Raw genomic sequence first — 27387 nt, 5'->3', positions numbered from 1 at the left:
CTGTACACACAATTACCTCCGTAGTCAGTAGGGCTCCCTGTAGTCTACAGGTATCTGGAATTCAACTGCTCTGTAGTTACTTGTCTGTTTTGCCTTGCACTTGAATTAACACAAGGACATCACAGTCTTTGACTATGTATGTACCCACTGTCGGCCTCTCAGAGAGATGGATTCAACACCACTATGTACCCACTGTCGGCCTCTCAGAGAGATGGATTCAACACCACTATGTACCCACTGTCGGCCTCTCAGAGAGATGGATTCAACACCACTATGTACCCACTGTCGGCCTCTCAGAGAGATGGATTCAACACCACTATGTACCCACCGTCGGCCTCTCAGAGAGATGGATTCAACACCACTATGTACCCACTGTCGGCCTCTCAGAGAGATGGATTCAACACCACTATGTACCCACTGTCGGCCTCTCAGAGAGATGGATTCAACACCACTATGTACCCACCGTCGGCCTCTCAGAGAGATGGATTCAACACCACTATGTAGCCACTGTCGGCCTCTCAGAGAGATGGATTCAACACCACTATGTACCCACTGTCGGCCTCTCAGAGAGATGGATTCAACACCACTATGTACCCACCGTCGGCCTCTCAGAGAGATGGATTCAACACCACTATGTACCCACTGTCGGCCTCTCAGAGAGATGGATTCAACACCAATAGGTACAGTGCTTTTTAGAGCGCAGTCTGATAACAGTGATAAATGACTCTTCACGCCACCAGTTCATCCTCTGGGATGCTACACACGGATTAAAATCTGTAGCGGCAACGAGGTGCAGCGACGGGGGAGAGAATGATGATGATGCCAAACTAAAGCCTTGTGCTGCTTTCTCACTTTGCTGCTAAAAATACTGGTGAGAAGATCACACACACAAAAAAAATGTGGATCTGAGCTGATGGTGGGAGCCTCCAGGAGACAGGGAGAGATGGAGCTGAGCTGATGGTGGGAGCCTCCAGGAGACAGGGAGAGATGGAGCTGAGCTGATGGTGAGAGCCTCCAGGAGACAGGGAGAGATGGAGCTGAGCTGATGGTGAGAGCCTCCAGGAGACAGGGAGAGATGGAGCTGAGCTGATGGTGGGAGCCTCCAGGAGACAGGGAGAGATGGAGCTGAGCTGATGGTGGGAGCCTCCAGGAGACAGGGAGAGATGGAGCTGAGCTGATGGTGGGAGCCTCCAGGAGACAGGGAGAGATGAGGCTGAGCTGATGGTGGGAGCCTCCAGGAGACAGGGAGAGATGGAGCTGAGCTGATGGTGGGAGCCTCCAGGAGACAGGGAGAGATGGAGAGATGGAGCGAGCGAGAGAGAGAGAGGGGAGCGAGCGAGAGAGAGAGACGGGAGCGAGCGAGAGAGAGAGACGGGAGCGAGCGAGAGAGAGAGAGACGGGAGCGAGCGAGAGAGAGAGAGGGGAGCGAGCGAGAGAGAGAGAGGGGAGCGAGCGAGCGAGAGAGAGAGAGGGGAGCGAGCGAGAGAGAGAGAGGGGAGCGAGCGAGAGAGAGAGAGGGAGCGAGCGAGAGAGAGAGAGAGGGAGCGAGCGAGCGAGAGAGGAGCGAGCGAGAGAGGAGCGAGCGAGAGAGGAGGAGCGAGAGAGAGAGAGGGGAGCGAGCGAGAGAGAGAGAGGGGAGCGAGCGAGAGAGAGAGAGGGGAGCGAGCGAGAGAGAGAGAGGGGAGCGAGCGAGAGAGAGAGAGGGGAGCGAGCGAGAGAGAGAGAGGGGAGCGAGCGAGAGAGAGAGGGGAGCGAGCGAGAGAGAGAGAGGGGGAGCGAGCGAGAGAGAGAGAGGGGAGCGAGCGAGAGAGAGAGGGGAGCGAGCGAGAGAGAGAGGGGAGCGAGCGAGAGAGAGAGGGGAGCGAGCGAGAGAGAGAGAGGGGAGCGAGCGAGAGAGAGAGACGGGAGCGAGCGAGAGAGAGAGACGGGGCGAGAGAGAGAGACGGGGCGAGAGAGAGAGACGGGGCGAGAGAGAGAGACGGGGCGAGAGAGAGAGACGGGGCGAGAGAGAGAGACGGGGCGAGAGAGAGAGACGGGGCGAGAGAGAGAGACGGGGCGAGCGAGGAGAGAGGGGAGCGAGAGAGAGAGGGGAGCGAGAGAGAGAGGGGAGCGAGAGAGAGAGGGAGCGAGAGAGAGAGGGGAGAGGAGAGAGAGGGAGCGAGAGAGAGAGGGGGAGCGAGAGAGAGAGGGGAGCGAGAGAGAGAGGGGGGAGCGAGAGAGAGAGGGGGGGAGCGAGCGAGAGAGGGGGGGAGCGAGCGAGAGGCAGGGGGAGCGAGCGAGAGGCAGGGGGAGCGAGCGAGAGGGAGGGGGAGCGAGCGAAAGGGAGGGGGAGCGAGCGAGAGTCAGGGGGGGACAGCGAGAGGGAGGGGGGGACAGCATCCCTCATTCTCTCCATCTCTCTGTGTGAAGGCGAAAAAACGGCCTCTCAGGGCGGCAGCTCTATATTTATCCGACCGCTCATCACTTTGCTTCTGGCCACGGAAGACAGAAACCAGGCAGAATAGAGCGGCCCAGTTTTTTTCTCCTCTTCTCTCCCTACCTCCTACCCCAGAGGATACTGGGAGCTTTTGTCCTTGCAAAAGAAGTCAAGAGCGATCCAAGAGCGGGGCGGAGATAGGACAGCAGGTGATCTGTGATATTTCACATGTACTAAACACTACAGCATGTAGGGAGCTGCTTCTGAAACCTGAAGCCCTACTGCAGCTTCGGCTTCAGCACTCGCTGGAAATGTCTTGTCAGTGGTGGGATGCTGTGCTAGAACTCCTGTATCAAAGCCAGGATGTATCAGGTGTGAGGGTGTTCCCCTTTCTGCTTATTTAGGCTTCACACACACATGTACTACAACGCTATAATAACGGTATGTATTTCAGCTTTGGGTAGCTTCCCTTCACTCTCCAGGGAGTTGTACTTTTTCAGCTTGACGTAGACAAGGGATTTGCAGTTCTATCCGCCACTCACCTGGGAGATGTACTTCCTCCAGAGAGGCTCCTCCTCATTGATGTCGAACTCATTCCAGCCATGGTAGGCACGGCGACGGGTGACCTCACTGTGGGTCAGGCCGTACTGCAGGTCAGCCTGAGGGAAGGAGCATGGTTACCAACAACAACGGTGTCAGATGACTAGCGTGTGATGACGAGATGAGGGGCTCACCCTTCAGTATGCTGGTGCTGTTTGACAGTTCAGTGATGCTGACTAGGCCTAACTCGTGTCACCTAGCTATCTTAAGATGAATGCATTAACTAAGTCGTCTGGATAAGAGTGCCTGCTAAACGACTCAAATGTCTATGCACTAATGGTAATGGAATACAACGTTAGTAAATTCTACATGTTTCACTGTGCCATACGTACCTGCAGGACACACGTTACTTCGTTCACTGGTAATTGGCTGGCTTGTTTTGAAGTTAGTACTGGAACCATGGTTTTATCTTCATATTGGGGTTGTTTCTCGGGAAGCTGCAGCAGACAGACAATAACATTAGGAGAAACAAGACATACAGTGAGGGGAAAAAAGTATTTGATCCCCTGCTGATTTTGTACGTTTGCCCACTTACAAAGAAATGATCAGTCTATAATTTTAATGGTAGGTTTATTTGAACAGTGAGAGACAGAATAACAACAAAGAAATCCAGAAAAACGCATGTCAAAAATGTTATAAATTGATTTGCATTTTAATGAGGGAAATAAGTATTTGACCCCCTCTCAATCAGAAAGATTTCTGGCTCCCAGGTGTCTTTTATACAGGTAACGAGCTGAGATTAGGAGCACACTCTTAAAGGGAGTGCTCCTAATCTTAGTTTGTTACCTGTATAAAAGACACCTGTCCACAGAAGCAATCAATCAATCAATCAGATTCCAAACTCTCCACCATGGCCAAGACCAAAGAGCTCTCCAAGGATGTCAGGGACAAGATTGTAGACCTACACAAGGCTGGAATGGGCTACAAGACCATCGCCAAGCAGCTTGGTGAGAAGGTGACAACAGTTGGTGCGATTTATTCGCAAATGGAAGAAACACAAGAACTGTCAATCTCACTCGGCCTGGGGCTGCATGCAAGATCTCACCTCGTGTCAGTGGGAAAACGTACAAAATCAGTAGGGGATCAAATACTTTTTTCCCCTCACTGTATCCATTATCCTTGTATATAGCCCCGGTATTGGTATTTTATTGTGTTACTATTTTCCTTTAGTTGATTTAGCAAATTTTTCTTACTTTTTTAAAACTCTGCATTGTTAGTGAAGGGCTGGTAAGTAACCATTTCACCGTAAAGTCTACACCTGTTGTATTCGGCGCATGTGACAATTTGATTTGATTTAACACAATCAAAAATGTAATCCCTTGCATATTTAGTGTAGTCCAGGCAGCATGATGCTAAAACTACACCCACAGAGATTAGATGGTAGCCCTTCCCATCACGCCATAGCCTTTGCTATATCATAGCTTTAAGATTAAGGCTGCACTTCGCTCCCCTATGCTAATGCTAGTTCTGCCATTAGGCCAGATGTCCTACTGACCCCCAGGTTCCACCAGGCAGCCAAACAATATCACTCATACGAGGTCACCGAGATCAGGCATACCAGGACTAAGGCACAAACATGTTTCATGACAATCAATAGCTTTTTGGTGATCGTTTTTTCAAAAGACAAAAAAAGCATGATGGGAAAAAGTACTTCACAGCAACGTACCATGTGCCAACTGGTTGCAATGCAGAGCTAAGTTATCTAATCCATCAACTGAGGTCCAGCAAAAGGCAGTCTGCTGTGCTCCCTCTGCCAACATAGACAGTCAACACCTGTGGTTACTCGTCAGCCCTCCTCGTCAAACAAACCATCTCACTCCGTTGCCGTAGAGAGGACTGTAGGCAGGCAATGATACAGTAACCGTACGACAGGCAGGGGGATGAATGACCTGTTCTGTTCCTCTTCATCGCCACCGGCCGCACCTCCTGGTCCTGCCCTTAACATCTACTGCTAAAAAGGTATCCAACCAACATCTGTCTGTGTGTCTCACAACACCCCCAGAACCACCAAAATCCCGCTCCTTCTCCTCCCTCGCCTGGTGTCTTCCCTAATTCCTCTCCGCCATTTAGATGAGACAAAGTATCTTACATAAGTAAGGAGGCTGGAGAGTGTTCTGTTAGCCTGAGAGGATTCCATCTAATTAAGAGTGACAAGAGCTTAAACCTGGATCAGACTCTCTGTCTGTCTCCCCTCATCTTCACTCCCTCTCCCCTTCTCACTCCACTCGGTGTAGAATAATGAATGAAAAGATCACACTTCTTTCTGTGGAAGTGAAGAGCTCTAGAAGAAAAGCTGTAGAGAAGGAGAGGGCCTAGAGGCATGGAGGAGTGAATGAGTAGAGAACCCTCGCTCCTCCTCTCCTCGTCCTTCCTCTCTCTTTACCATCTTCTAACCGCTCTTTAGTCTTCTCCCTACTCAGGTTCTGACAAGAGGCAGTAATTCCCACTCTACAGGGTTACTCATTTCCTGGCCAGCCAGATTGCTCCAGGTAGCTAGCCTGAGGCATGGCCAGCCAGATAGCCCTACAGGTCTTTCCAAACAAGTTGTGTTCTCATCTACAGATTTAGATTAATGAGGCAAGTCAAAAACCTACTGCTCGATCAATCAAAAAAGTCAACAAAACAAATGTTTATCTATTTTACACAGAAGACACTATAGTTAGCTAAATGAAGAGTTAGATAAAGTAGCCTTCTTATACTAGGGGAACATCCCCAGAAAGGTTATATTACACCAAGTGAATGCAAACCCTAACAGACACATACAATTGAACATACCCTAACAAACACACAATCAATCAAGGCTCTCCAATAGTGCTGAGTGATGTCTTTTAAACAACTAATTGACCTGTCGTTTTTTTCTGTGAGCTCAATGCACACATTGCACAGTTTCTCTAGAGATGAATCAGATCCAAGTCTGAACTGTGCGATGTAATAGGGGGTTGTAGTTTCCCACAGGCCAATATTCTACATAGTTTAGGGCATAAAACGTGGTAATTAACTACAATGACCATAATCCATTGCGCATCTTCTTGTCAGGTCTGTGTTTATTTTACGCCTGCTACAGAAGAGCGAAGAATGCACTATCGTGAGGGGATATAGAGTGCAGCTCTACCTGAAAATACATAATCTAAGTGATTGATATTTGATAGCCAGCAGTCATAAAAGTATGTCTTATTTACTTATTATAACTACTAAAATAGCTCTATAGAGATGAGATGACTTGGAATGTAATAATAAAGTCAGTCATTAAATTAAAAAAAGTGTAATATACACAACTTAAATATTTTTTAAGTAAATTAAAGTATTGTGAATAAGATTAAGCAGTAATGGACAGTCACTACAATCATGGGACTTTTATTGTTTTATTCTGTGTTACAGCATTTCAACCCACATAATGCATAGTGCATTTAATGTTGTTTTTTAAAATAAAAACCATTGATTATTTTTTTAAATCGAACCAAAATCGAACAGACCTCAAAGCACTAACCACTCAGCACTACTCTCCAACCCTGTTCCTGGAGAGCTACCATCCTGTAGGTTTTCACTCCAACCCTAATCTAGCACACCTGATTCTAATAATTAGCTAGTTGATACACCAAACCAGGTTAGTTACAACTGGGGTTGGAGTGAAAACCTACAGGAGGATAGATCTCCAGGAACAAGGTTGGAGTGAAAACCTACAGGAGGATAGATTTCCAGGAACAAGGTTGGAGTGAAAGCCTACAGGAGGATAGATCTCCAGGAACAGAGTTGGAGAGCTCTGGTCTACATGTAATGCTGTGCTTCAGGCGTTGCTGGAGGCCTATCCTATGAGGACAATCTGAAGAAGTGCAAGGTGTGCTATGCTTCAACCATGACCTTTAACCTTAACCCCTGCAAGAGAAAAAAAAACCTTACAGGTGTGACAAGTTCTCCAGCAAAACTTTTTTCAATAGGTGACTAGCGAGCCAATCCATTCTCCCGGCTACACTGACAGAATGGGATCCTCTAACATACTGAGAAAGGCAGACAGAGAGAGAGAGAGGCAGACAGAGAGAGAGGCAGACAGAGAGGCAGACAGAGAGAGAGAGAAAGGCAGAGAGAGAGAGAGAGAGGCAGAGAGAGACAGAGGCAGACAGAGAGAGAGAGGCAGAGAGAGAGAGAGGCAGACAGAGAGAGAGGCAGACAGAGAGAGAGAGAGGCAGACAGAGAGAGAGAGAGAAAGAGAAAGAGAGAGAGGCAGACAAAGAGAGAGAGAGAGAGAGAGAGAGAGAGGCAGACAGAGAGACAGAGAGAAAGAGAGAGAGAGAGGCAGACAGAGAGAGAAAGAGGCAGACAGACAGAGAAAGAGAGAGAGAGGCAGAGAGAGAGAGAGAGGCAGACAGAGAAAGAGAGAGAGAGAGAGAGAGAGGCAGAGAGAGAGAGAGGCAGACAGAGAGAGAGAGAGAGAGAGGCAGAGAGAGAGAGAGAGGCAGACAGAGAGAGAGAGAGAGAGGCAGACAGAGAGAGAGAGAGAGAGAGAGAGGCAGACAGAGAGAGAGAGAGAGGCAGACAGAGAGAGAGAGAGGCAGACAGAGAGAGAGAGAGAGAGAGGCAGACAGAGAGAGAGAGAGAGAGAGAGAGAGAGAGAGAGAGAGAGAGAGAGGAGAGAGAGAGAGAGAGAGAGAGAGAGGCAGACAAGAGAGAGAGAGAGAGAGAGAGAGGCAGACAGAGAGAGAGAGAGAGAGGCAGACAGAGAGAGAGAGAGAGGGACAGACAGAGAGAGAGAGACAGACAGAGAGAGAGAGAGAGGCAGACAGAGAGAGAGAGAGAGAGAGAGAGACAGAGAGAGAGACAGAGAGAGAGACAGAGAGGCAGACAGAGAGGCAGACAGAGAGACAGACAGACAGAGGCAGACAGACAGCGAGAGAGAGGCAGACAGAGAGAGACAGACAGACAGAGGCAGACAGAGAGAGACAGACAGACAGAGGCAGACAGAGAGAGACAGACAGACAGAGGCAGACAGAGGGAGAGAGGGAGAGAGGCAGACAGAGGGAGAGAGAGGCAGACAGAGCGAGAGAGGCAGACAGAGCGAGAGAGGCAGACAGAGCGAGAGAGGCAGACAGAGCGAGAGAGGCAGACAGAGCGAGAGAGGCAGACAGAGCGAGAGAGGCAGACAGAGCGAGAGAGGCAGACAGAGCGAGAGAGGCAGACAGAGCGAGAGAGGCAGACAGAGCGAGAGAGGCAGACAGAGCGAGAGAGGCAGACAGAGGGAGAGAGGCAGACAGGCAGAGAGGGGTGGGGGATTTGTCCATAACCTGGATTTGTCCTCTGGTTGAGTATTCTTCTGACTTACTTCATTCTTCTTCTTTTATCCATGCAACTCTTCACCTGTCTGTGTAATTTAGTGACCAGTTGATATGACATGTTATTCCAATACTCCATTCTGATTCTGATTGGTCGAGAGGAAAGGTCGAACGATTATGATTTTAACACAGATACCGATTATTGGAGGACCAAAAACCAACCGCCGATACCGATTAATCGGACGATTTTTTTGTTTGTTTATTTATAATGATAATTACAACAATACTGAATGAACACTTATTTTAACTTAATAAAATCAATTTAGCCTCAAATAAATAATGAAACATGTTCAATTTGGTTTAAATAATGCAAAACAAAGTGTTGGAGAAGAAAGTAAAAGTGCAATATGTGCCATGTAAAAAAGCTAACATTTAAGTTCCTTGCTCAGAAAATGAGAACATATGAAAGCTGGTGGTTCCTTTTAACATGAGTCTTCAATATTCCCAGGTAAGATGTTTTAGGTTGTAGTTATTATAGGACTATTTCTCTCTATACGATTTGTATTTCATATACCTTTGACTATTGGGTGTATAGCTTCCGTCCCTCTCCTCGGTCCTACCTGGGCTTGAACCAGGAACACATCGACAACAGCCACCCTCGAAGCAGCGTTACCCATGCAGAGGAAGGGAAACAACTACTCCAAGTCTCAGAGCGAGTGACGTTTGAAACGCTATTAGCGCGCACCCTGCTAACTAGCTAGCCATTTCACATCAGTTACACCAGCCTAATCTTGGGAGTTGACAGGCTTGAAGGGGTGGGTATAATTTGTGGAACGTTCCAACAGGAATCTGTTCCAAAAAACGTAAAGTAAAAGGTTGCCAACCAGCAGCGCATACAAAGTAGCAACGCATACAAACCTAGCTAACTAGCTGCCGAATAGGCATCAACTCACCACGTAGCTTATTCTTAATGTTTGTCTATAGGCAACCACATTTTTCAGAATAAACGTGATGAGTGAAAAACGCAATGAAATAGACCACTCACTACCCGGTATCTTATTCTGCCGCTATACAACTTTGTATGCATTGTTTTTTGGCAACCTTGTTATTTACGAAGTTTTTGGAATAGATTCCTGTTGGAACGTTCCACAAATTATACCCACCCGGTTTGAAGTCATAAACAGCTTGAAACAGCGAAGAGCTGCTGGCAAAACGCACGAAAGTGCTGTCTGAATGAAGGCTTACGAGTTATGTTATGTCATAATTACGTAACATTCTGCCAAATTAGTTCGCAATGAGCAAGGCGGCCCAAACTGTTGCATATACCCTGACTCTGCGTGCAATGAACGCTAGAGATGTGACACAATTTCATGTTAGCAGGCAATAAACTAAATATGCAGGTTTAAAAATATATACTTGTTTATTGATTTTAAAGAAAAGGCATTGATGTTTATGGTTAGGTACATTGGTGCAACGACAGTGCTTTTTTCGCAAATGCGCTTGTTAAATCAACACCTGTTTGGCGAAATAGGCTGTGATTCAATGATAAATTAACAGGCACCGCATCGATTATAAGCAACGCAGGACACGTTAGATAAACTAGTAATATCATCAACCATGTGTAGTTAACTAGTGATTATGTTAAGATTGATAGTTTTTTATAAGTTTAATGCTAGCAAAAAATTTACCTTGGCTTCTTGCTGCCCTCGCGTAACAGGTAGTCAGCCTGCCATGCAGGCTCCTCGTGCGTTGGATTGGATTAGTAACCGGAAGGTTGCAAAAGCGAATCCCCCCTGAACAAGGCAGTTAACCCCCGTTCCTAGGCCGTCATTGAAAATAAGAATGTGTTCTTAATCTGACTTGCCTAGTTAAATAAAAGGTTTAAAAAAAAACAAAATAAAGCGGCAAATCGGTGGCCAAAAATACCGATTGTTATGAAAACTTGAAATCGGCCCTAATTAAATCGGCCATACCGATTAATCGGTCGACCTCTAGTCGAGAGAGTGTTGTATATTATGATATACGCAACACAAAACCTGCTATACTGTAGAACGCCACACCAGGCAGCGGCAAGTTGATACCGTGAGAAAGGGGCTTTGAAAGAAAGATGAGGGTGGTGATAAGGCTAGGTTACTGCTGTACACTGATTCAACTTCCCCTATGCTCACTACCAGCTTCTTAGTGTAAACACGTCAAATCAAACAGAAACAGAGCTATACGTCAGCGTTTCTACTCTCGCTTCAGAAGAACTGCGATTAGGAAGACAAAGGAGGAAGAATTTTCCCTACTAGAATTTAATCACAAGTTAATTCATCCACTCTATCCTGTGTCCCTGACTGTGTCAATCCATCACATTTTACTCCACATCCCCTTGTCAATCCATCTTGTTGGAGACCCCTGCCTTAAACTAACCCTATATGGACACAGTGACAGACTAACCCTATATGGACACAGTGACAGACTAACCCTATATGGACACAGTGACAAACTAACCCTATATGGACACAGTGACAAACTAACTCTATATGGACACAGTGCAAACGACAGTGCTGTTAATTTGACAAAACTTTCTAACCCATTGGCCAACCGCATTTAGGCTACGTTACCACCAAGCCAACCGCATTTATAGTGAGGGAAAAAAGTATTTGATCCCCTGCTGATTTTGTACGTTTGCCCACTGACAAAGAAATTATCAGTCTATAATTTTAATGGTAGGTTTATTTGAACAGTGAGAGACAGAATAACAACAAAAAAATCCAGAAAAACGCATGTCAAAAATGTTATAAATTGATTTGCATTTTAATGAGGGAAATAAGTATTTAATCCTCTCAATCAGAAAGATTTCTGGCTCCCAGGTGTCTTTTATACAGGTAACGAGCTGAGATTAGGAGCACGCTCTTAAAGGGAGTGCTCCTAATCTCAGTTTGTAACCTGTATAAAAGACACCTGTCCACAGAAGCAATCAATCAATCAGATTCCAAACTCTCCACCATGGCCAAGACCAAAGAGCTCTCCAAGGACGTCAGGGACAAGATTGTAGACCTACACAAGGCTGGAATGGCCTACAAGACCATCGCCAAGCAGCTTGGTGAGAAGGTGATAACAGTTGGTGCGATTATTCGCAAATGGAAGAAACACAAAATAACTGTCAATCTCCCTCGGCCTGGGGCTGCATGCAAGATCTCACCTCGTGGAGTTGCAATGATCATGAGAACGGTGAGGAATCAGCCCAGAACTACAAGGGAGGATCTTGTCAATGATCTCAAGGCAGCTGGGACCATAGTCACCAAGAAAACAATTGGTAACACACTACGCCGTGAAGGACTGAAATCCTGCAGTGCCCACAAGGTCCCCCTGCTCAAGAAAGCACATATACATGCCCGTCTGAAGTTTGCCAATGAACATCTGAATGATTCAGAGGACAACTGGGTGAAAGTGTTGTGATCAGATGAGACCAAAATTGAGCTCTTTGGCATCAACTCAACTTGCCGTGTTTGGAGGAGGAGGAATGCTGCCTATGACCCCAAGAACACCATCCCCACCGTCAAACATGGAGGTGGAAACATTATGCTTTGGGGGTATTTTTCTGTTAAGGGGACAGGACAACTTCACCGCATCAAAGGGACGATGGACGGGGCCATGTACCGTCAAATCTTGGATGAAAACCTCCTTCCCTCAGCCAAGGCATTGAAAATGGGTCGTGGATGGGTATTCCAGCATGACAATGACCCAAAACACACAGCCAAGGCAACAAAGGAGTGGCTCAAGAAGAAGCACATTAAGGTCCTGGAGTGGCCTAGCCAGTCTCCAGACCTTAATCCCATAGAAAATATGTGGAGGGAGCTGAAGGTTCGAGTTGCCAAACGTCAGCCTAGAAACCTTAATGACTTGGAGAAGATCTGCAGAGGAGTGGGACAAAATCCCTCCTGAGATATGCGCAAACCTGGTGGCCAACTACAAGAAACATCTAACCTCTGTGATTGCCAACAAGGGTTTTGCCACCAAGTACTAAGTCATGTTTTGCAGAGGGGTCAAATACTTATTTCCCTCATTAAAATGCAAATCAATTTATAACATTTTTGACATGCGTTTTTCTGGATTTTTTTGTTGTTATTCTGTCTCTCACTGTTCAAATTAACCTACCATTAAAATTATAGATTGATAACTTTTGTCAGTGGGCAAACATACAAAATCAGCAGGGGATCAAATACTTTTTCCCCCTCACTGTAGGCTATGTTACCTCCAAGCCAACAAAGAGAACTGTGTAACCTAGCCCACAGAGAACCAAACACACAGATGCAATCTGTCTCACACACACACACAATAGTGTTGGGTCCAGGTCCATTATAGGACCAAGCAGGCCAGGGTTCAAATGCATGGAGTATTTAAATATTTGTATTTAAAAATACATTTGTCTGTATTTGAGTATTTTCAAATACATGCTCAAACATTCCAAGTTTATTTACAAATACATTCTAATATTCAAATACTTGTATTTTCAAAGAGAAAATATCTAAATACTTACAAAATGTCTTTGAAATAAGGCCTTATTGAAATACCCTAAATGGTATTTAAAACCCTGGTCTGTTTACAGTAGTCTATTCGTCATAAGGTAGCTAGGTGAGAGAACAACATACTACAGGTGTTGTTTCCTGGTCCAGGCCGGTCATTATCTTTGTAAATCAGGCTGCTACCTGTCAATATCAACAGGTTGAGTGGCTGAATCACAGTCCGCGGAATCTGTTTCTCCCTCTTTCTCAAGCAAACAAAGAAATTCAGTAGCATATCACACAGAGAACCAAACACACAGCTGCAAATTGTCTTACACACACACACACACAAAAAGACTGGCTGGACTTGACAGACTGCACATACTATTATAAGTGTAGTTACCGGGTCCGGGTCCTGGATGGCCATTATCCTTGTAGATCAGGCTGCTACCTGTCAATATCAACAGGTTGACTGGCTGAATTAGTTTGTCTCTCTCTCAAGCTGATAAGAGGCAATAGGTACAATCGGAGTCTTGTGCTTCCACAGGGTCTGATCTGAACATGGTCAACACACGCCTACTTTAGCACACGCCAACTGAGTAGCCATAAGGAGGAGGAGCACCAGGATCAAAGAGGAGCAATCAGGTCAAATAACAAGACCTGTTGAGAGGTCAATGGAAAGGAGAGATCAGATCAAACAAGACCTGTTGAGAGGTCAATGGAAAGGAGAGATCAGATCAAATAAGACATGGTGAGAGGTCAATGGAAAGGAGAGATCAGATCAAACAAGACCTGTTGAGAGGTCAATGGAAAGGAGAGATCAGATCAAACAAGACATGGTGAGAGGTCAATGGAAAGGAGAGATCAGATCAAACAAGACCTGTTGAGAGGTCAATGGAAAGGAGAGATCAGATCAAATAAGACATGGTGAGAGGTCAATGGAAAGGAGAGATCAGATCAAATAAGACATTGTGAGAGGTCAATGAAAACACCACACAAATGCGATAGAGTTCAAGAGACGGCCAGGAGATTTTGGAACGCTACAGGAATAGAGCTGGGCGATACGGACAAAAATCCATATCGCAATAAATTGCCTGAATTGATGCGATAACGATAAATGGAATAATACATTTCAAAAAAATGTATATTCTAGTTTGATGGTTGTAGCCATCAATTGTCCCATTAACAATCACCCATATTAGTAAACTTACTTCATTTCAAACTTCAAATGTTTCTAGTATAGGCTCGTAATGAACAATATCAGCAAAATGCCTGCGATAAGTGATCGGTGTTGATAATTTTTGGTTTATCATCCCAGCTCTATACTGGAAATGTTTTGTACTAAAAGATACAAATATTATTATTATCTGACATTGTCCAGACGTACCGTGTAGAGGGAAGGAGTGCTGAGAATATTTCAATAATAGCTAGCCAGACTAAGATGCATTCATAGTGACGCAGCGAAACATAGAAGCCATGCCAATGAACAAACAAAGACTGCTCTTTACTAGAGGTCGACCGATTAATCGGAAAAGGCCGATTAATTAGGGCCGATTTCAAGTTTTCATAACAATCGGAAATCGGTATTTTTGGACGCCGATTTGGCCGTTTTAATATTATTTTTTTAATGTTTATTTAACTAGGCAAGTCAGTTAAGAACACATTCTTATTTTCAATGACGGCCTAGGATCGGTGGGTTAACTGCCTTGTTCAGAGGCAGAACGACAGATTTTTACCTTGTCAGCATGAGGATTCAATCTTGCAACCTTACGGTTAACTAGTCCAACGCTCTAACCACCTGCTTTACATTATACTCCACGAGGAGCCTGCCTGTTACGCAAATGCAATAAGAAGCCAAGGTAAGTTGTTAGCTAGCATTAAACTTACCTTATAAAAAAAACAATCAATCATAATCACTAGTTAAACTAGTAATATCATCAACCATGTGTAGTTATCTAGCCTGTCCTGCGTTGCATATAATCGCTTAGGTACACGTTGCTCCAACCATAAACATCAATGCCTTTCTTAAAATCAATACACAAGTATATATTTTTAAACCTGCATATTTAGTTAATATTGCCTGCTAACATTAATTTATTTTAACTAGGGAAAATGTGTCACTTCTCTTGCAAACAGAGTCAGGGTATATGCAGCAGTTTGGGTCACCTGGCTCGTTGCGAACTGTGAAGACTATTTCTTCCTAACAAAGATAGCCGACTTCGCCAAACGGGGGATGATTTAACAAAAGCACATTTGCGAAAAAAGCACAATCGTTGCACCTAACCATAAACATCAATGCCTTTCTTAAAATCAATACACAGAAGTATATATTTTTAAACCTGCATATTTAGCTAAAAGAAATCCAGGTTAGCAGGCAATATTAACCAGGTGAAATTGTGTCATTTTGCGTTCATTGCACGCAGTCAGGGTATATGCAACAGTTTGGGCTGCCTGGCTCGTTGCGAACTAATTTGCCAGAATGTTATGTAATTATGACATAACATTGAAGGTTGTGCAATGTAACAGGAATAGTTAGACTTAGGGATGCCACCCATTAGATAAAATACGGAACGGTTCCGTATTTCACTGACAGGAAAAACGTTTTGTTTTCGAGATGATAATTTTTTACTTTCGTACGTTTTGCCAGCAGCCCTTCGCAATGCATTGCGCTGTTTATGACTTCAAGCCTATCAACTCCCAAGATTAGGCTGGTGTAACCGATGTGAAATGGCTAACTAGTTAGCCGGGTGCGTGCTAATAGCGTTTCAAACGTCACTCGCTCTGAGACTTGGAGTGGTTGTTCCCCTTGCTCTGCATGGGTAACACTGCTTCGAGGGTGGCTGTTGTCGATGTGTTCCTGGTTCGAGCCTAGGTAGGAGCGAGGAGAGGGACGGAAGCTATACTGTATTGCATTATTTAAACCAAATTGAACATGTTTCATTATTTATTTGAGGCCAAATTGATTTTATTGATGTATTATATTAAGTTAAAATAAGTGTTCATTCAGTATTGCTGTAATTGTCGTTATCACAAATAAATAAATAAATAAATAAATAAATAAATAAATAAATATCGGCCGATTAAATCGGTAGCGGCTTTTTTGGTCCTCTAATAATCGGTAGTGAAAAAAAATAAAAAAAATCATTAAAAAAAAAAAAATCGGTCGACCTCTACTCTTTACACCAACAGAGGGCTGCTGGGGACTGTCACTGTTACTTGTGGGTAAGTCTGCGGTCAAGACAGAAAAGGAGACAGACTGTAAAATTCCTACAAATCGCATGACTTCCGCTTGTTTCCACCCAGAACAATGCTAGATGCTATTGTTAAAAAAACACAATAGCATGGGCGTTATAACATTTACCGTCACATCAGTGTGAATAATGCTGTGTGCCAGCTGATGGGTGTGCCAGGTAAGCAGGCAAACAATGAAGATTGTAGCCTAACTCTTCAGCCTATGAAAGAGCTCACCTTGCAGGTCATTCTTAGAGCCTCTCAAGGATTTGCAAAGAAAAAAACTTTTCATCCAACATTTTCTACATAGCACAACACTCCTATACACACCACAGAGGCACAAAGAGAAACTGTTGAAAATGACTAGGATCATTAATGTTCTGACCTTGCAATACAGAGGCAGCGATTCAGGTGCCCTTAAGAAAGGCCTTATTATTTCCTTCTACAATGTGTTCAGAGGGGCCATTGTTGAACAAGACAACAGCTATTGAGATACGCAACCTGACAAGGGTTTCAGAAAAAGCCTACCCATTACCTACTGTAGGAAGTCGCTGGCTTCAGCCTACCCATTACCCGCTGTAGGAAGTCGCTGGCTTCAGCCTACCCATTACCCGCTGTAGGAAGTCGCTGGCTTCAGCCTACCTATTATCTACTGTAGGAAGTCGCTGGCTTCAGCCTACCCATTACTCGCTGTAGGAAGTCGCTGGCTTCAGCCTACCTATTATCTACTGTAGGAAGTCGCTGGCTTCAGTTACCAAAAAAAGGTCCCTTGTCCTGTGCTAGCCTGTAGAAAAGGGAGAAAGTGAAACGGCATAGATGACATATAGGTATTAGGTACTAACATGCGATCTAACACTGACATATACAGTTGAAGTCGGAAGTTTACATACACCTTAGCCAAATACATTTAAACACAGTTTTTCACAATTCCTGACAAATAATCCTATTAAAATCCCCTGTCTTAGGTCAGTTAGGATCACCACTTTATTTTAAGAATGTGAAATGTCAGAATAATAGTAGAGAATGATTTATTTCAGCTTTTATTTCTTTCATCACATTCCCAGTGGGTCAGAAGTTTCCATACACTTAATTAGTATTTGGTAGCAATGCCTTTAAATTGTTTAACTTGGTTCAAACGTTTCGGGTAGCCTTCCACAAGCGTCCCACAATAAGTTGGGTGAATTTTGGCCCATTCCTCCTGACAGAGCTGGTGTAAGTCAGGTTTGTAGGCCTCCTTGCTCACACATGCTTTTTCAGTTCTGCCCACACATTTTCTATATGATGAGGTCAGGGCTTTGTGATGGCCACTCCAATACCTTGACTTTGTTGTCCTTAAGCAATTTTTCCTCCACAACTTTACAAGTATGCTTGGGGTCATTGTCCATTTGGAAGACCCATTTGCGACCAAGATTTAACTTCCTGACTGATCTCTTGAGATGTTGCTTCAATATATCCACATACTTTTCCTTCCTCATGAAGCCATCTATTTTGTGAAGTGCACCAGTCCCTCCTGCAGCAAAGCACCCCCACAACATGATGCTGCCACCCCTGTGCTTCACGGTTGGGATGGTGTTCTTCGGCTTGCAAGCCTCCCCCTTTTTCCTCCAAACATAATGATGGTCATTATGGCCAAACAGTTCTATTTTTGTTTCATCAGACCAGAGGACATTTCTCCAAAAAGTACAATCTTTGTCCCCATGTGCAGTTGCAAACCGTAGTCTGGCATTTTTTATAGAGGTTTTGGAGCAGTGGCTTCTTCCTTGCTGAGCGGCCTTTCAGGTTATGTTGATATAGGACTCGTTTTACTGTGGATATAGATACTTTTGTACCGGTTTCCTCCAGCATCTTCACAGGGTCCTTTGTTGTTGTTCTGGGATTGATTTGCACTTTTCGCACCAAAGTGCGTTCATCTCTAGGAGACAGAACACATCTCCTTCCTGAGCGGTATGACGGCTACGTGGTCCCATGGTGTTTATACTTGCGTACTATTGTTTGTACAGATGAACATGGTACTTTCAGGCATTTGAAATTGCTCCCAAGGATGAACCAGACTTGTGGAGGTCAACAAGGTCTTGGCTGATTTATTTTGATTTTCCCATGATGTCAAGCAAAGAGGAACTGAGTTTGAAGGTAGGCCTTGAAATACATCCATAGGTACACCTCCAATTGACTCAAATTATGTCAATTAGCCTATCAGAAGCTTCTAAAGCTACGACATCATTTTCTGGAATTTTCCAAGCAGTTTAAAAGGCACAGTCAACTTAGTGTATTGCTGGTAAACTTCTGACCCACTGGAATTGTGATACATAAGTGAAATAATCTCTCTGTAAACAATTGTTGGAAAAATGACTTGTGTCATGCACCAAAACTATAGTTTCTTAACAAGAAATTTGTGGAGTGGTTGAAAAACGAGTTTTAATGACTCCAACCTAAGTGTATGTAAACTTCCGACTTCAACTGTAGGTATAAAGTATAAACATGCAATCTAACCCTGTGTAGGACAGAAACAAGTGATGACAGATGTTGATCTGTGGTGCAAATGATCACCGTTTGCTTGAGGGGGCATGAAATAGTGTGCTGCTGAATCTAGTTTGGTTAATAATAGAACGTGAGCTATCTTGGACACTGGGCAGGGTCTGCTGGTCCAGTGTATAGACTCAATGCCTCAGGGCCAGATAAATGATTAGACCACAGACTATTACCGTCCTTCTCACCCTGGGATTTACCGGCATGGGGGGCACAAAAAACTAAAGAAAGGCAAATTGGGCCTCTATTACCAGAATGCTAACAAAATTTGCACAAACTAATAGCGAAATCACAGACGCTGTTAGCTAAATGCTAACGAGCGAAAACAAACTATTTGCAAAGACAGGCAAATCCAGCTCATAATGTTATACAAGCATAGCTAGTAGCTACCGAATGTCATTTACAAGCAAGAGTGAATGAGAGAAATTGTGCAAATGAACAAAGTTGTGATGAAGGCTTTTCTGAAGGAAGAGCAGCATGTTTCCACGGGTGGCTCCCGAGTGGCGCAGCGGTACTTCATCTCAGTGCAAGAGGCGACACTACAGTCCCTGGTTTGAATCCCAGCTGATTCACATCCGGCCGTGATTGGGAGTCCCATAGGGAGGCGCACAATTGGCCCAGCGTCGTCCGGGTTTGGCTGCCATGGTAAATAAGAATTTGTTCTTAACTGACTTGCCTGGTTAAAAAAAAAAGAGCAGAGGGGGAGAACGGAGGAGGAAAAAAAAACACTAGTCGGAAGCACAGGGAAAAATGGCAATGTTCAGATAACTCACCCAGAACTCTTTGATTTCTGGCAAAAAAGCCATTATAAGATATCTGATGGCAAACATTTAATAGTGAATTGTAGTGTAAATTCATCTCATGTGCGCTGCAGAACAGAGACTCTGATAGATATAGAACGCATTGGACCTGCTTCCTCCCGTTGTGTTATTTACAAACAAGCACATGACTGTTCTGGGGAACTACGGTAAGCTTCATAATGTCAAATTATGTCACAGGTGAAATGAAGAACGCACTCGGCTTTATCTCCTAATGTACTGCACAAGTTGACTGCAGGTATTAACTTAAAAAGTAGCTACAAATATTAAATTGTATTGAAAAACTTCGTGGCAATTTTCAAATATCCCGGTATAAAGTACAGTTCATTCAGAAATACACCGTAGGGATGGTGCCAGGTTTCCTCCAGACATGACGCTTGGCATTCAGGTCAAATAGTTCAATCATAAGTTTCATCAGACCAAAGACTCTTGTTTCTCATGATCTAAAAGTCCTTTAGGTGCTGCCATGTGCCTTTTACTGAGGAGTGGCTTCCGTCTGGCCACTCTACCATAAAAGCCTGATTGGTAGAATGCTGCAGAGATGCTTGTCCTTCTGGAAGGTTCTCCAATCTCCACAGAAGAACTCTGGAGCTCTGTGAGAGTGACCACCGGGTTCTTGGTCACCTCCCTGGTCACTGTGTTCTTGGGGACCTTCAATAATGCAGACATTTTTTGGTACCCTTCCCCAGATCTGTGCCAAGACAAAATCCTGTCTCAAAGCTCTACGGACAATTCCTTCGACCTCATGGCTTGGTTTTTGCTCTGACATGCACTGTCAACTGTGGGTCCTTATATAGACAGGTTTATGCCTTTACAAATCATGTCCAATCAATTGAATTTATCACAGGTGGACTCCAATCAAGGTGTAGAAACATCTCAAGGATGATCAATGGAAACAAGTCGCACCCAAGATCAATTTCGAGTCTCATAGCTAAGGGTCTGAATACTTGTGTACATAAGGGAAGGTTGAAATGTTTTATACATTTGCAAAATGTTCTAAAAACCTGTTTTTGCTATGTCCTTACGGGGTATTGTGTGTCCATTGATGAGGATTTTAATTTTTAATTTAGTCAATTTTATAATAAGGCTATAACATAACGCGGAAAAAGTCAAGGGGTCTGAATACTTTCTGAACGCACTGTATATACGGTATCCCGCCAAAGCCTAACACAGGTTCTAGGTGCTGCTGTCTGGAACAGGGTTCTGGAACAGAGGCTGGTTTATTAAAAGGCCACAGTGAGTGACAACAGTCAGGCTGGGAAAGAGAAAGACAGGACTGGTAACAGAGACATGTCAGTCCGCAAGGGAGTGGCAGAAAAAGGAGAGAGAGAGAGAGGGGGGATGGGGTACTGTAATTAGACAGGTGGTAAGGGGTGGATTGAAGGATTGAGAGAGTGAGGATAAAGCTGTACAATTTAAGCTCTAAAGACATGGAGTTACAGGGAGAGAAGATGGACAGAGAAAGATGTGGTGAGCGCAAGAGGGGAAGAGGGGCAGTGAGAGAATATGGTGGGCCTGGGGAGGAAGTGAGAGAAAAATAGAACGAAGACAGAGAGAAAAGACGGAGCAAAGAGAGCGAGGACAGAGCAAAGAGAACGAGGACAGAGCAAAGAGAACGAGGACAGAGCAAAGAGAGCGATGGGGCTTGGGCAATGGGATGTACCAGTCCCGCTTCACTTTGCCACCACACCCCTCTCCCTCCCTTTGACAGGTAAACATAAAGAGCAAACACACTAACTCCACACCTATGCCCAACAACACGGATACAGTCCCCCTCCCTGCCCGGCATCCTATCTGGACTGAATAACTTCACACACACTTCACAGGGTGAAGGATGGTTGACTTTATTATAGGCGCCTAGCTGCCTACTATTTTGCTTTTGTAACCATCCAATGACGCTGTGTTAACTTACCACCACGGCAACTTGCAGAGAGCAGATTTCATAACACTGCATGGAAGAATAAACACAGGTGGTAGCCTAGCCTACTCAACTGAACAACTTGAGTTACAGTGGGCATTGACACAGACTAGTTCATTTTAAGGATATCATTCTCATCCTAAACAAGTAAAAAAATGTTTCTGATGCTGAACAAAGTGGTGTGCATCTGACCTGTGTGAACGGAGAACGCCACTGGAGGTTGGGTTGTTGGTAGCTTTTACTCATAAGTCCGGTTCTTGCCAGTTAGACATGGTGAAATTTTCAGTTTGCAAAACAGCGCTGAAATACTCTGGCATTACTCACAATATTTTGCAGTGGAAATTAACTAAACTGTTTTTTATGATGTCTGTGAGATGAGGGCACTAGGTCTAATTTTTCAGGACAAGTGATTATAGTAGACACCGACTGTAGGCTATGGCTTTTTATGCCTGTTTCATAACCATTTAATTATATTGCGTAAAGTCATCACCAAGGCAACATGCACTGAGCAGATTTCATAAGTCTGTCTCTTTGCATCAGAGAACAAACACCCTGACTAACCTGGTACATGACCCTCTCAGAAACACCAGGTAGCTTAGTCTACTACTCAAGTGAAACTACTTCAGTAACAGTTGGCATGCATACTAGGGAAGGTCATTTCGGGGACATAATATTCTTATCCTCCTCCACTGAAGAAAACAAAGTTTCCCACACAAAGTAGTGCATATGTGTGTGTGTTCGCAGTGTTTCCCCTACATGCATTTAGCAGATGGTAAAACGTTTTCAGTTTTAACTTCAAAGCGACTAAAACCAGATATAAATTATGTAAAAAATATAAATTGTACAATATATTTTTAAATAAGATTGTATTTGAGAAGTAACAACACAAAAATTGTTAAACTAGACAGTCAGGGAGAACCTAAAATTCAAAAAAATGTAATGGCATGGGACCCAGGCCCCCACTGATTTTGTTATAATGTTTAAGTTGATTAAATTGATTTGCATTTTAATGAGGGAAATAAGTATTTAATCCTCTCAATCAGAAAGATTTCTGGCTCCCAGGTGTCTTTTATACAGGTAACGAGCTGAGATTAGGAGCACGCTCTTAAAGGGAGTGCTCCTAATCTCAGCTTGTAACCTGTATAAAAGACACCTGTCCACAGAAGCAATCAATCAATCAGATTCCAAACTCTCCACCATGGCCAAGACCAAAGAGCTCTCCAAGGACGTCAGGGACAAGATTGTAGACCTACACAAGGCTGGAATGGCCTACAAGACCATCGCCAAGCAGCTTGGTGAGAAGGTGATAACAGTTGGTGCGATTATTCGCAAATGGAAGAAACACAAAATAACGGTCAATCTCCCTCGGCCTGGGGCTGCATGCAAGATCTCACCTCGTGGAGTTGCAATGATCATGAGAACGGTGAGGAATCAGCCCAGAACTACAAGGGAGGATCTTGTCAATGATCTCAAGGCAGCTGGGACCATAGTCACCAAGAAAACAATTGGTAACACACTACGCCGTGAAGGACTGAAATCCTGCAGTGCCCACAAGGTCCCCCTGCTCAAGAAAGCACATATACATGCCCGTCTGAAGTTTGCCAATGAACATCTGAATGATTCAGAGGACAACTGGGTGAAAGTGTTGTGATCAGATGAGACCAAAATTGAGCTCTTTGGCATCAACTCAACTTGCCGTGTTTGGAGGAGGAGGAATGCTGCCTATGACCCCAAGAACACCATCCCCACCGTCAAACATGGAGGTGGAAACATTATGCTTTGGGGGTATTTTTCTGTTAAGGGGACAGGACAACTTCACCGCATCAAAGGGACGATGGACGGGGCCATGTACCGTCAAATCTTGGATGAAAACCTCCTTCCCTCAGCCAAGGCATTGAAAATGGGTCGTGGATGGGTATTCCAGCATGACAATGACCCAAAACACACAGCCAAGGCAACAAAGGAGTGGCTCAAGAAGAAGCACATTAAGGTCCTGGAGTGGCCTAGCCAGTCTCCAGACCTTAATCCCATAGAAAATATGTGGAGGGAGCTGAAGGTTCGAGTTGCCAAACGTCAGCCTAGAAACCTTAATGACTTGGAGAAGATCTGCAGAGGAGTGGGACAAAATCCCTCCTGAGATATGCGCAAACCTGGTGGCCAACTACAAGAAACATCTAACCTCTGTGATTGCCAACAAGGGTTTTGCCACCAAGTACTAAGTCATGTTTTGCAGAGGGGTCAAATACTTATTTCCCTCATTAAAATGCAAATCAATTTATAACATTTTTGACATGCGTTTTTCTGGATTTTTTTGTTGTTATTCTGTCTCTCACTGTTCAAATTAACCTACCATTAAAATTATAGATTGATAACTTTTGTCAGTGGGCAAACATACAAAATCAGCAGGGGATCAAATACTTTTTCCCCCTCACTGTAGGCTATGTTACCTCCAAGCCAACAAAGAGAACTGTGTAACCTAGCCCACAGAGAACCAAACACACAGATGCAATCTGTCTCACACACACACACAATAGTGTTGGGTCCAGGTCCATTATAGGACCAAGCAGGCCAGGGTTCAAATGCATGGAGTATTTAAATATTTGTATTTAAAAATACATTTGTCTGTATTTGAGTATTTTCAAATACATGCTCAAACATTCCAAGTTTATTTACAAATACATTCTAATATTCAAATACTTGTATTTTCAAAGAGAAAATATCTAAATACTTACAAAATGTCTTTGAAATAAGGCCTTATTGAAATACCCTAAATGGTATTTAAAACCCTGGTCTGTTTACAGTAGTCTATTCGTCATAAGGTAGCTAGGTAAGAGAACAACATACTACAGGTGTTGTTTCCTGGTCCAGGCCGGTCATTATCTTTGTAAATCAGGCTGCTACCTGTCAATATCAACAGGTTGAGTGGCTGAATCACAGTCCGCGGAATCTGTTTCTCCCTCTTTCTCAAGCAAACAAAGAAATTCAGTAGCATATCACACAGAGAACCAAACACACAGCTGCAAATTGTCTTACACACACACACACACAAAAAGACTGGCTGGACTTGACAGACTGCACATACTATTATAAGTGTAGTTACCGGGTCCGGGTCCTGGATGGCCATTATCCTTGTAGATCAGGCTGCTACCTGTCAATATCAACAGGTTGACTGGCTGAATTAGTTTGTCTCTCTCTCAAGCTGATAAGAGGCAATAGGTACAATCGGAGTCTTGTGCTTCCACAGGGTCTGATCTGAACATGGTCAACACACGCCTACTTTAGCACACGCCAACTGAGTAGCCATAAGGAGGAGGAGCACCAGGATCAAAGAGGAGCAATCAGGTCAAATAACAAGACCTGTTGAGAGGTCAATGGAAAGGAGAGATCAGATCAAACAAGACCTGTTGAGAGGTCAATGGAAAGGAGAGATCAGATCAAATAAGACATGGTGAGAGGTCAATGGAAAGGAGAGATCAGATCAAACAAGACCTGTTGAGAGGTCAATGGAAAGGAGAGATCAGATCAAACAAGACATGGTGAGAGGTCAATGGAAAGGAGAGATCAGATCAAACAAGACCTGTTGAGAGGTCAATGGAAAGGAGAGATCAGATCAAATAAGACATGGTGAGAGGTCAATGGAAAGGAGAGATCAGATCAAATAAGACATTGTGAGAGGTCAATGAAAACACCACACAAATGCGATAGAGTTCAAGAGACGGCCAGGAGATTTTGGAACGCTACAGGAATAGAGCTGGGCGATACGGACAAAAATCCATATCGCAATAAATTGCCTGAATTGATGCGATAACGATAAATGGAATAATACATTTCAAAAAAATGTATATTCTAGTTTGATGGTTGTAGCCATCAATTGTCCCATTAACAATCACCCATATTAGTAAACTTACTTCATTTCAAACTTCAAATGTTTCTAGTATAGGCTCGTAATGAACAATATCAGCAAAATGCCTGCGATAAGTGATCGGTGTTGATAATTTTTGGTTTATCATCCCAGCTCTATACTGGAAATGTTTTGTACTAAAAGATACAAATATTATTATTATCTGACATTGTCCAGACGTACCGTGTAGAGGGAAGGAGTGCTGAGAATATTTCAATAATAGCTAGCCAGACTAAGATGCATTCATAGTGACGCAGCGAAACATAGAAGCCATGCCAATGAACAAACAAAGACTGCTCTTTACTAGAGGTCGACCGATTAATCGGAAAAGGCCGATTAATTAGGGCCGATTTCAAGTTTTCATAACAATCGGAAATCGGTATTTTTGGACGCCGATTTGGCCGTTTTAATATTATTTTTTTTATGTTTATTTAACTAGGCAAGTCAGTTAAGAACACATTCTTATTTTCAATGACGGCCTAGGATCGGTGGGTTAACTGCCTTGTTCAGAGGCAGAACGACAGATTTTTACCTTGTCAGCATGAGGATTCAATCTTGCAACCTTACGGTTAACTAGTCCAACGCTCTAACCACCTGCTTTACATTATACTCCACGAGGAGCCTGCCTGTTACGCAAATGCAATAAGAAGCCAAGGTAAGTTGTTAGCTAGCATTAAACTTACCTTATAAAAAAAACAATCAATCATAATCACTAGTTAAACTAGTAATATCATCAACCATGTGTAGTTATCTAGCCTGTCCTGCGTTGCATATAATCGCTTAGGTACACGTTGCTCCAACCATAAACATCAATGCCTTTCTTAAAATCAATACACAAGTATATATTTTTAAACCTGCATATTTAGTTAATATTGCCTGCTAACATTAATTTATTTTAACTAGGGAAAATGTGTCACTTCTCTTGCAAACAGAGTCAGGGTATATGCAGCAGTTTGGGTCACCTGGCTCGTTGCGAACTGTGAAGACTATTTCTTCCTAACAAAGATAGCCGACTTCGCCAAACGGGGGATGATTTAACAAAAGCACATTTGCGAAAAAAGCACAATCGTTGCACCTAACCATAAACATCAATGCCTTTCTTAAAATCAATACACAGAAGTATATATTTTTAAACCTGCATATTTAGCTAAAAGAAATCCAGGTTAGCAGGCAATATTAACCAGGTGAAATTGTGTCATTTTGCGTTCATTGCACGCAGTCAGGGTATATGCAACAGTTTGGGCTGCCTGGCTCGTTGCGAACTAATTTGCCAGAATGTTATGTAATTATGACATAACATTGAAGGTTGTGCAATGTAACAGGAATAGTTAGACTTAGGGATGCCACCCATTAGATAAAATACGGAACGGTTCCGTATTTCACTGACAGGAAAAACGTTTTGTTTTCGAGATGATAATTTTTTACTTTCGTACGTTTTGCCAGCAGCCCTTCGCAATGCATTGCGCTGTTTATGACTTCAAGCCTATCAACTCCCAAGATTAGGCTGGTGTAACCGATGTGAAATGGCTAACTAGTTAGCCGGGTGCGTGCTAATAGCGTTTCAAACGTCACTCGCTCTGAGACTTGGAGTGGTTGTTCCCCTTGCTCTGCATGGGTAACACTGCTTCGAGGGTGGCTGTTGTCGATGTGTTCCTGGTTCGAGCCTAGGTAGGAGCGAGGAGAGGGACGGAAGCTATACTGTATTGCATTATTTAAACCAAATTGAACATGTTTCATTATTTATTTGAGGCCAAATTGATTTTATTGATGTATTATATTAAGTTAAAATAAGTGTTCATTCAGTATTGCTGTAATTGTCGTTATCACAAATAAATAAATAAATAAATAAATAAATAAATAAATAAATATCGGCCGATTAAATCGGTAGCGGCTTTTTTGGTCCTCTAATAATCGGTAGTGAAAAAAAATAAAAAAAATCATTAAAAAAAAAAAAAATCGGTCGACCTCTACTCTTTACACCAACAGAGGGCTGCTGGGGACTGTCACTGTTACTTGTGGGTAAGTCTGCGGTCAAGACAGAAAAGGAGACAGACTGTAAAATTCCTACAAATCGCATGACTTCCGCTTGTTTCCACCCAGAACAATGCTAGATGCTATTGTTAAAAAAACACAATAGCATGGGCGTTATAACATTTACCGTCACATCAGTGTGAATAATGCTGTGTGCCAGCTGATGGGTGTGCCAGGTAAGCAGGCAAACAA

At 43.7% G+C, this 27387-nt stretch overlaps 1 protein-coding gene across 5 annotated transcripts in view; it reads right to left on the bottom strand.

Moving 5' to 3' along the window:
• Window positions 1-27387, bottom strand: part of LOC115184575 (calcium-transporting ATPase type 2C member 1) — a 61062-nt gene that overhangs the window by 25551 nt on the left and 8124 nt on the right. The window contains exons 1-3 of one of the 5 annotated variants that reach the window (XM_029745435.1): window positions 16720-16740; window positions 3349-3453; window positions 2959-3075 (exon numbers count right to left, since the gene is read on the bottom strand). In XM_029745435.1, the coding sequence (XP_029601295.1) occupies window positions 2959-3075; window positions 3349-3417 (186 nt within the window). In that variant the 5' untranslated portion in view covers window positions 3418-3453; window positions 16720-16740. Of the gene's footprint in view, window positions 1-2958; window positions 3076-3348; window positions 3454-4682; window positions 4702-13155; window positions 13263-16719; window positions 16741-27387 lie in introns of those variants that run through there. The other 4 variants (XM_029745433.1, XM_029745431.1, XM_029745434.1 and 1 more) reach the window with 4 other exon arrangements.

The sequence above is a fragment of the Salmo trutta genome, chromosome 3, assembly GCF_901001165.1.
Source record: "Salmo trutta chromosome 3, fSalTru1.1, whole genome shotgun sequence".
NCBI lineage: Eukaryota > Metazoa > Chordata > Actinopteri > Salmoniformes > Salmonidae > Salmo > Salmo trutta.
The sequence above is the reverse complement of the archived record's forward strand: the minus strand, read 5'-3'. Positions and strand labels throughout refer to the sequence as shown.